General features: G+C 37.9%; 1 protein-coding gene across 4 annotated transcripts in view; it reads right to left on the bottom strand.

The window, feature by feature from the left end:
* LOC136826277 (progranulin-like) overlaps positions 1-12,316 on the bottom strand; it is a 62,262-nt gene that overhangs the window by 17,501 nt on the left and 32,445 nt on the right. For all 4 annotated transcript variants that reach the window (XM_067083434.1, XM_067083445.1, XM_067083456.1 and 1 more), the window contains exons 5-7: positions 10,301-10,470; positions 4,031-4,139; positions 3,034-3,209 (exon numbers count right to left, since the gene is read on the bottom strand). In XM_067083434.1, coding sequence (XP_066939535.1) covers positions 3,034-3,209; positions 4,031-4,139; positions 10,301-10,470 — 455 coding nt within the window. The remainder of the gene's footprint in view (positions 1-3,033; positions 3,210-4,030; positions 4,140-10,300; positions 10,471-12,316) is intronic.

Here is a 12,316-nt window from a genome sequence, read left to right as displayed (position 1 = left end):
ACAAAGAAGAATGACCCCGTTCTGTGAAAGATGACATGAAGAACAAGTTCACAGCAAGTGAAACTGACAACCAACAAATGGCTTGTGTCATCTCCACAGCAAGGATTACACAGTGCCCCAGCAAAAACTTCCAAGAACCAGAAAAGTTTCCAACTCAAAAGGTTGAATCGGGCCTGTGAGGTATCTCCTACAAATAATGAAGATATGTCTTGGATAGTGATATCATTTTGCATTGTCTTGCTGGACCAATGTGTCCAAGCTGATAACAATGGATCAAGATGTCGCAGCAAGCACAATTGAGGTTCAGTCTCCATCCATTCACTCAATGGGTCAAGGTCAATGATTGGATATCAACCAATTGTCCCCTTTAGGCCAGGAAAAGAGGAAGATGATAACTGAAGAAACCAACATTCACTTTTAGATGAGCAACATTACCATTTTCAATCACAAGAAAAAGGTTTTTCAGTAACAAAACAAAAAATATGGGAAAGCTTTGTGATCCATCACTGGAAGAAAATATAAATACTTCATTTAAGATTTATTTTTTTAAATACTTACCTCTCCATTATATAGCTTTTGCTTCCATGCCAGCAGTAGTTTGACAGATTGAAATAAAAAATGAGAACACTCCGTTTTCTATGAATATCTCTTTCTATCCATCTACCGTAGTTCCCCGACCCCAGGGAAACAATAGGTACAAACCCCCATAGCTAGTTAGTCTACTTCTGTCTACTTTGAATGTGGGGAAGTAGGGAGGGCAACTGATATAACGGAGGTGTAAGTATTTAAAAAATAAATCTTGAAGTATTTATATTTTTTAAATAAACCTTACCTCTCCATTATATAGCTGATTTACACATTTTACATGGAGGTGGCCAAAGTGAAAATCAGTAGGCCCTTTAAAGGCTACTTAATACAATACATATATGTGTTTGCTTACCTAGTCGAGCTTAAACACGGTCAAGACAAAGGGAAACTTCTCTTTACTCTACCCAAGTGATCCTTCAGTGAATGAAGTCTGACACCTGCACTGATGTCAGGCTGACCAGAAGAAGTAACAATGGGCACAGGTCTGCACCGCTCCGACATGTCCCGGTTCCCTGTTGCTCCAGGTGGTGAGGGAACAAGATAGAACATGCCAAGGACATGACTATTCAGGAGTAGGGCACTGACAGCTCCTCTAACATGGGGGAATTACCCGAAACCAAACAAGCCCCATGGAGGGCAACGCCGACAAAATATTACTTGAAACTTCAGCTACTTGTTTATCAAGCCCTTTAAACCCTTAATATCTTTAATTCTATCAAACATTATGTCGTGAATCGATTGTGAACACCTAGTAGGAGTAACAGAACAAAGGGGAGAGGGGGCCTCAACAGTTACCAGGAGGAGGAGACAAATCATGCATTCCCTTCGTACCAGCCTTAGCAGACTTAACCCCTTGGTTCTTTTGATGCCTTTTCAAATGATAAGCTTCTCTTCGTTTACGATGTTTCACCAATTTTACCATAAATTCATTTGACCAACATTCACATACTTAACAACGGTCATTCACATTACAGTCGACCCACGCCTATTCGAGGCTCCAGATTTACGGATTTCTCTGTGGAACGTATACTGTACACATTATTCGCAAAAAATTCGCCTACTCGCTGTATTTTTCATAGAGATACTCACAAAATACTATAATTTTCATATCATTTTCGTGACTAAATGCACTTTCTGTGATAACGCTATTCAAATATTCAGGTATAAGCATTTTCAGAGGGTTTTTCGTCATTTTTGAACTATCAAAATAGGCAGTTATATGCGTTTTTAGAGGGGTTTTAAGTATTCGCGGATTTTAGCTATTCACGAGGGGGTAGCGGTGCGTATCCTGCACGAATACCGGGAGTCGACTGTACACTTTTCCTCTGCATTTTACACGTTATGAGGAACAGTGTAACTAGACTTAAGCCTAATTATGACCTTACAGGTCCTTATTCTATCATTACCATCCATATTCAAGAAAATATTCAAAAAAATTTACAAACCAACTTGTCAACAGAAAAAACCGAGCACTCTCTAACAATCTTCTACCAAAGTCGGCAACAGAAGCAGACTGACTAACTACGGGTGTTTGTACCTATCATTCCCCTGGTGGGGGTGGGGGAAGTAGATAGATAGAAAGAGATATCCATACAAAACCAAGCATTCTCATTTTTTATTTCAATCTGTCAAACTACCACTGGCACGGAATAAAAGCTATATGATGGAGAGGTGAGGTTCATTTCAAAAATTATCTTTTTCCATCACTTAACAAAACTCCCCCAAAATATACCTAATAGGATGCAGCAAATGGCTGGATAATCTGAGCAATTTATATAGTTGCTGCAAATGGAACCTGAGGGTGGTTAGAGGAGAAAAACATAATAGCTGATAATGTTCTTAATTCTACAATAACAAGAGTATTGATTAGTTACTTTTTGATGAGCAGTTGTGCAGGAACTGCATCATTGTGCTAAATGTTATCTTCAAAGTTGCAAAGAAACCTAGGTCACAATAGAATACAACAGAAATCCTCCACATCTTATAAACACATGATACCTCCATATCTTGCCATCACCATTTGGAACATGGACAGGAAAACTAAGGGGCAAAATTCTATACACACACATGAAAAAGTATTGTGCCACAAAAAAATGTCAATGGAAGAGAAAAAATTACCAATTGTCATCACTACAGCAAAATAACTGTATACAATAAACACAAAAACAACAAATGCCAGCCAGAGGAGCATAAGGAACACAAACAGACAAGAATGTGCAAAGCACAATGAAAAGGGCAAAGACAATAGGTAACTTTACCAATAGCTTGTCCAAGAAAACTGCTGAACTGGTGTCATTTTGCCTGTATTCTCACAATGATGGTTGAACTGGTGTCATTTTGCTTATGTTCTCACAATGATGGTTTATCTTGAATAACAACAGGAATAAAACAAATAAAAATTAAGACTGTGGGAACTAAGAAGGAGGAGGAAAACAATCTACTTACAACATCACACGTCCCTAGTGTTGTATTGCAATTAGTTCCCTTGGGGCAGCAATGAATGCCATCATCACAACACATTGCCTCCGAGTATGGGCAACACCCATAACGCTTTCCACTAATTTTGCAACAAGTATACTTCACTGGACAAGGGTGACCATCAGGACAAAGACCACCTGGATCTAAAAAGAGAATATTTTGCGTTATATGAGACAGTTTGAATAAAAGCACTTGCTAAATAAGCCATGCAAAAACTCTTCAAAATTCCCATCTATTTCAAAATGTACTTTTCCTAATTTTTTTTTTATACAAAATCATTACTTGTACATGTATAATATGGTATTTGCAATTCAAGACAAACACATCCAAAATATTAAAGACAACAACTAAGGATCAAGGACTTATAAAGAAATTTTATCAGGTTTTGTATGACAAAAGGCATTTTATGTAAATTAAAATACCAAATTTTTAATCAATTTGTATTTTTCATAATTTACAAACCTGAGGCCTTTGCGTATGGGGAAAACCCCAAAACGTAAGCTAGCTGGATCTGGTTTAAAAATAGAACAAGGTTGGTGGCATGGGCGCAGAACCTGTTTTCATACAAATCCATTAATATCGAAATGGTCTTTCACTTGGTGGAACTCACCAAGGTTTGTTTAGAGAAACATTTCAAAGAATGGAGCAAGCTTAGCCAACTCCCTGTTCCTTCAGAACAGTTTACTGCTGCTCATTCTTCTGTGCACCTTTGCGGTGGTTAGGAATGGTGCCACACTGGGTTTATTTTATACTGCAGCCTATATTCTTCTTACTTCTGTGGATTCTATGTTTTTATATTTACTTCTGGTATGTTTGTCTTGGCTAAGCAAGGTGGGGCTAAGATTTTGCGAACGACTTTTATGTTATAATTTCTAACACGTAATATACACAACCATTATAACATTTAGTTATCATACAGTCTGGTTAACAAAATGTGAAATTATTATACCTATGGAGTACTTACCAGAAACTTCTTGATGATGAGGCTTTCCCAAACCATTCTTCTTCTTCAATGCCTTTTGAAACTTCTCTCTCAGGGGATATGCATGTACAACGTAATTCATTTCTGCACTCTGCAGAAATATAAATAAATAAAAATTAGGTCACATACCTGTATTATAACCACCTACTCTTGAGTAGAAAAAATTGATGAATAAAATTGCACCAAGTTCCTTTTTTATTATATCCATTAACATAAGCACCAGACAAATTTGTCCATCTAACATCTGATGCATGGCACCACTGCAATTTATAAACCACAAGCATCACACTTTTAAGTTATTTTGCATTTTTTCTTTAATGTTTCATCTTTTACATGCATCACTTTCTGCAACTGCTTGTCCAGTAACTGCAGCCTGGTAACAATGTAGCTACCTAGTGGAAGATAAGAGACAGAATTACCGGCAGTTAAAAGTCAAGGACAAGGAGCCTACTTTGTAACTAACCTGCATCTGCCTGACCCCCACAACACCTCTAATACCTACGAAAGAACTTACCTTTGATAATAATAACCATCCCTGACCTTGTGAGTCCTCTCACTGAATACAGAGCTGTCCCCCTTTCTAGATGACTCATACAATACTGTTGACCTCACAAGTGCAAACAGACAGTGGTCCAGGATAATTACTTCTTTTGCTTGCCTGTTCCAAAGCACAGCTGATGAGATTTGGTCTAAGATACTGAGTCTTGCGTAGGTAGTATTGCACCAAACAGGACTGCAGCCAATCTTGGTTATCAAGCAAAAAGGCTTGAAAGGATAACATCAGAAAGGATGTATCTTGTCAAGGACTGATGGGTTCTGGGTTTCTCCATCTGTCTCTAGTCTCCCTCACCAGTTTGAAGTGCTTGGGTGAAAAACAGAACACTCTCCTATAAAGACTGGCATCCCAAAGGGAGCAATACTGTTCAAATCTTGTCAAGGAAACCACAGTCAGCACATAAGGTTTGGCTGCAGTGCCCTTCAAGCGTCCTGGCGTAACCTGAAGGGGACTGCAAGGTGGACAGTCTCTTCTCGTCAACAGTTCTCTGTTTTCCACATCCATCTCAACTTTACACTTCAGCAAGCATAAGGAAGAACCCAGAACCAGCAAAAATTTGAAGAGCAAGCTTGCTCAGTCATAACCTGGCCACAAGAGGCTAAAACACAGGTCCTCCCTTTCAAGACTAGTTCAGCCCAATGGTATGGGATGGAGGGAGAGGAAGGTCCACATCCTTCCCTAAAATCAGCAACCTTCAAGAAATTGGTTCATCCTCCTCTGAAAAACCCCAGGAAAGGGCAGTATATGCCATCATGTTGCCATAAGGCATACACAATGTAGCTTAAAACAAAGAAATAGTTAGACTACATGGCTCTTGCTTGGAAGAGCAAGTGAACCCCTCCAAGCAAAGCTGCTCCAAAGCAAAGGTGTGTGTGTGTCCACGTACAAGTGAGATCCAGGCACTGTTCAAGAAGCAATACTTTTGCCATGTCAGAGGCAAAACAAGACTGGCATAGTGACTATGAAAAAAGAGAATGGTCTGAGCTTGAGATCAGTGAATCTATCTCTTCCAGGCCATCCCATGCAAGTAGGGACCATGGTCATCAAAAGACTAGTGTGACCTTCTGGCTGACAACCTAGGTGCTCTAAATGGAAGACAGGTGCCTAGGAGTACTGACACCATTGTGTTCATCAATGAATACAGTGACCTCATGAAAATAACCTCTCCCACTTAATTTATATGGGCAAGGAACTATCTGAATCAGCAGAACACAAACCAGCACAAGATGAACTTGGATCATTTGGACCAGGAAAACCAAAAGCAGCAAAGATACAGATCCTCTGCCAAAGCAGATGGAAACACAGGACACAGCCCTTGTCACTGCTCAGGGGATTAAGAAGAGTGTACTGAATGAACTCCAGAAATTGAGTAACAGTCCAAAGACACAAAAGGTGATAGAACACATTTGACTTTACCTAGTGAAGCAGCTACGAGCAGTACACTGTGGGGACAACATTAGGGATACGAGTGGCAAACTTTTGGCCAAAGCCAAATGATCTTGTGAGGCATAACAGCAACGGTCCCTATACTGCACAAAGAACACCACAAACATTCTCAACTCATTCTTCTCTTAAGGAGGTGCCTTGAGTAGTACCGGCAAAGCCCAGGAGGGCAAGGACCAAAGTGGGGGCAGTGGGGAAGGCATGTGCATCAGCAACATTATCACATACAGAGAGCAAAGTGAGCATCATCCAGTCTACACTTACCCTCCTAGGAATGAGGGGGGGGGGGGGGCAGTGACACTGTTGTAGAAGTGATTGGTCCAAGACAGGAAAGGGGTTATAACAGAACTATTGTCAGAAGACACCGACAAAGCCTCCTCACCTTCTTGATTTGTATATCTCTCAGACAATGAGAAGGCATACTAGGTGGTGTTGCAAGACATGCACTCTCAACTTTTGCCAAACGTAAACACACAAAAAGGGTTGACAGCCATGAGGAAAAACCTACACACACACACATTCTCAAACAGGACATTTGCTAATTATTCTAGATAGGAAAGCATTTTCAGGCACAACATTTTAACACAAACACAATGAGCACAATTTTATTCTGACACAAACACACTGAGCACAATACCCAAACAAACCACAGCACTCAAGGTTTTTCCTTGTGCAAGTTCCAGCAGAAGCCATTATGAGAGAGATGGTCATTTGCTGGTTAACTACATTGTTACCAATCTTGAACAACTAGACCAGCTTCTGAAAGTAATCCATATAAAAGATAATGGTCGGCAAACCCATAAGAATAAAGTTGTCTCTCGCATAAAGGCACTGTATAAATTCAAGAACCGAATGCTTACATACAGTGCTTTACATGTAATAACAGAGCAAAACTGACAAAATTCTAAATATTCTTATAATGCATATGTTCCAAACAAAACACACTGGTTTTAAACTATTTCCCTACAAAATGATTCAAGGAGTAAAATACAGCAATGATAGAGTAGATGTTAGTACTACAAGTGAAAGCAAATTAGTGCTGAACTAAGAAATACGTCATTCAAACACTTGACAATAAAAAAAACAAATTCAATTAAATATCAAAGACTAAAATTACCAAGTGCTTTTTATACAGACACTACTCTACTTAGAAACAAGTTACTTTCCGAATGGTCTTTCAAATCTTGATATGTTCATAAGCTGGTTTTTAGTATGTGATTCCATAAATCTTTTTGATGTTTACAATCAAATTTTTTTCTGGGTGCCACTTCTGCTAATGAGAATTTTTGCAAAGGACATGAGAAAAAAGAACCTGTTCCTTTAACCCCTTCCCTGATTATCAAGAGTACTGTTGTGATTACCATGGATTCTTCTTACAATCACGAGAATATTTGTTCATATCTTCAAATATTCCTACTTATTTTTCACAAGAATATTTGTTCATACTCTTCAAATATTCCTACTTATTTTTCAATCTTCCTGATTTAACTCAGTCTGTGATGAATCCCCATTTTCTACATTTACTATGTATTTTTTTTATCATGCAGTAATATAAGGAATTACTTTGGATGGTAGAAAGGTAAAAAGAATACAGTACTAAATTTTGAATGTTACTTGAATCTTAATTTTATTTTCTTCTTACCTTACTAACATCCAAAGGAATCCCTTATAATACTGTATATTTTTAAAATATACATATCAAATATAGAAAATAGGCAATACATAAAATGGGTACTCACCACAGCCCGAGTTAAATTGGGAAGATAGAAATAAGTAAGAATACTTTAACAGTAGCTAAGAATACTTTAACAGTAGCAACAATTTTAACTTCCTACCCTGTCTGTTTGTATCTCTGAAAGTTTGTATGCTAGAAGTTCCTAAGTGGGATAGTGTCTGCATTCTATTTTATACTGTTCTAATATTATATTTACATTAACAACAACATATCACTGTAAAGTTATTTCATTCTCTTTTGGTTATATGTAACGACTCAACATTACATTCCAACAGCCTATCATAAAAAAAAAAAACCATTAACTGACAATAATAACAAAAGTAAGTAAGTGGAAATAAAAGTGATCCTACTCCTACTTTCTTTTCAGGATGCAGTAAGAATTTTTAAATTTCCGTTCAACTTCTTCAAAAAGTATCTATGAAAAATAAGAAACCTGTTTTCAGCTAGCTTCACAGATCATACAATAGCAATGTAAGAAAATTATCCAAAGCTCAGAAGCAGTATAATCTACAAGTGTGCATTTTACAACAGACAAGTTTTGGATCCCCAAAAATTCTCGAAAGGTTAAATAGAACATGGTTAAATAAAACATACAAACAGATAGAGAGGCCTTGTTTGTCTCATCTTGCCCTTCCGTCTTTTCAACTTGAGAAACTGGGACTAAAAACCCTGCCTGTGGTAAAACATAAACCATGCAGATGAATTGTGCACGAGGTGGAAAGATCAAAGCAGAAATCTTCCTCAAGGGATAGTGCCCAAACTGCACATGGCCCATAGAGTGCGTGTATGCCTAGAGTGAGGAGGAGGTGCTGGTTCCCATTATAAACTCCCACTCCCCACCCCAACAAGTAGGAAGAACCCATCATGTTAGAGACTGTGCATAATCCGGACATCATTTAACGATAGACAAATTACAGAGCACATGCCACTCCCACCCCTTAAAACTCCTCAAAGAAGGGGGGGATGGGCTACCCTGAATTGCACGCAAAACAGGGAGAGCAAAGGGAAACTTCAGTCTTCCTGTGTGAACCCATATGTGCATGGTAGGATAGCAAGGGGCACACCTCATGTTCAAATGGGCTTGTGTGGTAAAGATAGCCCCACCTGAGGTATGATGATCCCACAACTGTGATCTGGCATCTCAGCTCTCCTGCCATCTGGACTCTTATACAAGGCCATGGACTTCCCTTCTCCTTTCTCCTATGCAGTTCATTTTTCTTTGCAGAGAAATATTTTCCAGGGATGAGAACTACTACAAAGACAAACCAGCAGATAAGGATAACGAGGAAGAACATTAAGAAATCTTCTTGCCATTCCCTTGGTACTTCTTGATCTCCTTCAATTCCAAGGACTGGTTGAGGCTGGGACAGGAGAAGTCAAAGACCCTTCTGGAGGGTCGGCCATGGCCAAGCTATCACAACGAGAGGATCCCCTGCAGCAGACGAAGCAGCAGCAGACACATCAGCAATTGGCTTGTTATTCCTCTTTTCTGCCAAGAGTCAAGAAAGGCAGCCACTGACGGATTACCTGGAAAGTTAGAGTAGGCCAAATAATTAGCAGGTACTCATAAGAGAGCAACTTCTTAGTGCTGGTTCCTCAGACAAGATAGGATGAAGACGTTTGTCATATTTAGGGGAACTAACCCTCCTAGGAGGGGAAGGAATGGCAATCAGGGGCAAAAACGAATCTGGAAGGCTTCAGAGGCATCACCAGGAGTGTAACCTGCTAAAGAGACCAGCGACCTCTTCAGCCTTCTTTCTCCTCTATCATGCTTTTCCTAACGAGGAGAAGACCAGGGAGTATCAATGTCACATACGAAGGACCTGCAGTCCTTACCCTTACAATAGGGAAAAACCTCAGGGATCCACCAACTGGGGAGGCATGAAGCAACCATATGGTCATCATGAAGCAACCATACGGTCATCCATGTCCCCTGCACCACCACTGTTCATGCTGCTTCTCCATTCTCAAAGTTGGTCATGTTTTTTCTCCATTCTAAAAGAAAAACAAAATATATACACCAGCTAATCCAAAACAAAAAAAAACTAAATAGAACAAGAGTAGCAAGCTATTAACCCAAAATCCAAAAATCACACAAGGTGAAGCGAGAACAGGTGCATCCTCTCAGCCAGGTAATGGAAGAAAAGTGAAGTGGCTGGGTTGGTGAGTGAGGATAACTTCCCCACCCCCCCAACCAACATCAGTTAACTACCTTGTTACCAAGATTCAACAACCATTCTAACTCACGCTGGAGGATATTCCCAAACGGCATTAGTTGTATCCCTGTAGGAACAAATGCTACTTTCAATGTTCACTGGTTAAGAGCTTTTTGCTGTTTTAATTAAAGCACTAACTTTTCATCAATGTCAGTTAAAAGTTATTTTCTAGTTTTAGCTAAATTATTAATTTTCCATATTTGCATGTAGTTTACATGTCGACCAAATGAGATATAGGTTAAGTCATGCAACCACTGCTAATTTGTTATAAGAAAAATGCCTTTCAACACATTTACACTTACATAGCATGATCCGGATGGTGAGCACTTCGATCCATGGGGACAACAATGAAATCCATCTGTGCAACAAGTTCCGTTATCGAATGGACAACAGCCATAACTTCCACTGTACATTTTACAGCAGGTAAATGAAGAATGGCACGAAGTATGATCGGGGCATTCATTGGAACTTCCTAGCAAGATTCAAAACAGAAAGTGAAATTACTTCTCATGTTTGGTTCAACTATGGTGGTAGTAGTAGTAGTAGTAGTAGTAGTAGTAGTAGTAGTAGTAGTAGTAGTAGTAGTAGTAGTAGTAGTAGTAGTAATACTGTATTAGGAAAACAACCTTCTTTAATACAGGTTTTGTTAAACAAAATGGCAGTTTCAACAGTGTTTACTATATAAAATAAATGCTATTGAAACTCCCATTTTGTTTAACAAACCTATAATAATAATAATATAATATAATAATAATAATAATAATAATAATAATAATAATAATAATTAATAAAGTATCTAAAGGCTTTGTAATGGAAATAACACCTCACAGTTGTATTAATGGCCACTTCACGTTTTCACCATGTTTTGACAAAATGAAAATCCTTGTGTATCTGCTTCATTACAAGTTCTGTATGAAAATCCCATGAAATGAAAGCCCACACTTAAAACCTTTGGTCATCCAGTAAATTGGACTTGCATGCAAATGAAACTCAATCTTCCTCTCTCTCGTTTTATACTAATAATTTACTGCAAGCTTTAAAAAAGATACCTTTTGATAAACTGTTACTAACACAATAGTGTTGCCAAATGAAACTACACATAAATGTTCTCAGTTCTTACTAGATACAGTAAATGCCTATTTAATCTCCGAGTTATGTATCCCAACAAGAATTGAGTAAAAGTCTCTTAATAAAGTGTGATTAGCTCACAGGGTGTTGTTAATAGTAAATATAGTGTACTCAATTACAAAGTATGTCAACAAATAATATACTTGACAATGTTATGTTGATAAAGTTTTTTGAACAGTAAACGGGTTTTGTAAATTTTCACATACATCACTAAACTTGAATTTTTGTATGCCACCCCATTATACAAACAAAATTATGAAGGCTGGCCATTAGTTCCAAGTATCAAAAGATCCTGGGTCTGGCCCTCGGCATATTAAAAAATAAAACATTAGATTTTTAATACAGTTTCCATTTTCAACTGTCTGTCATTACAGATTTTAGTGTGAGTATGAGAGAGATCCAGATAACAAGTTGCAAGTGCATAACGGTAACAATGCTAAGAACACAGGGAGCAAACCTGTGTAATACACAAGCTGCTTTAGATATTTTTATTATGCCTGCGTACTGTTGCATTCATTACCTACTTCCAAGGATCTCCCCCTTGCTCTTCAAACATTATCATCATTACTACACAACTATTATTGTTTTATTGGTACCTCAATAGAAAAAGAATCATCATAACGAATAACGTGAAACAATGACTATGGCTATATCAAAGAACCTCTGTGATTAGGTTAAATCTTAGAACTTATGAACATTTCTGCTCATGTACTCCTCCTATCGACTGTAACTTTCAAGAACCAGTACATATTTTATGTGGAATCTACTCATTTAATTAACATCTTCAACACAAAAAGATAATAACTGTTGTGCATATAATCCAACAATTAATGTAAAACTTCCTGGCAAGTTAGGAATCCTTAGATCAAATTAAGTCAGTCATTTTTACATCAATGTTTAAGCATGTCAGTGCACTCTTTGCAGATATACAGGATGTGCTTTTTTTTTTTATATATTCACAAGTCTTCAATACGTTATACTCTGCAGTATCTATAATGTAGATGAATAAAATACAATATATACATTTTTCATTAAGAACTATTATGCACCTGTACAGATGTTCAATGCATTTGCCAGGTTGCATATCTTAGATCATTTTTCTTTCATAGGGCCCACAAAATATAAGAATCCTCATACAGATGAGCATGGTATTCATATTACATTACATAAAATCTTAATGAGGTTTTAGG

Source organism: Macrobrachium rosenbergii, chromosome 3, assembly GCF_040412425.1.
Source record: "Macrobrachium rosenbergii isolate ZJJX-2024 chromosome 3, ASM4041242v1, whole genome shotgun sequence".
Classification (NCBI taxonomy): Eukaryota; Metazoa; Arthropoda; class Malacostraca; order Decapoda; family Palaemonidae; genus Macrobrachium; species Macrobrachium rosenbergii.
The sequence above is the reverse complement of the archived record's forward strand: the minus strand, read 5'-3'. Positions and strand labels throughout refer to the sequence as shown.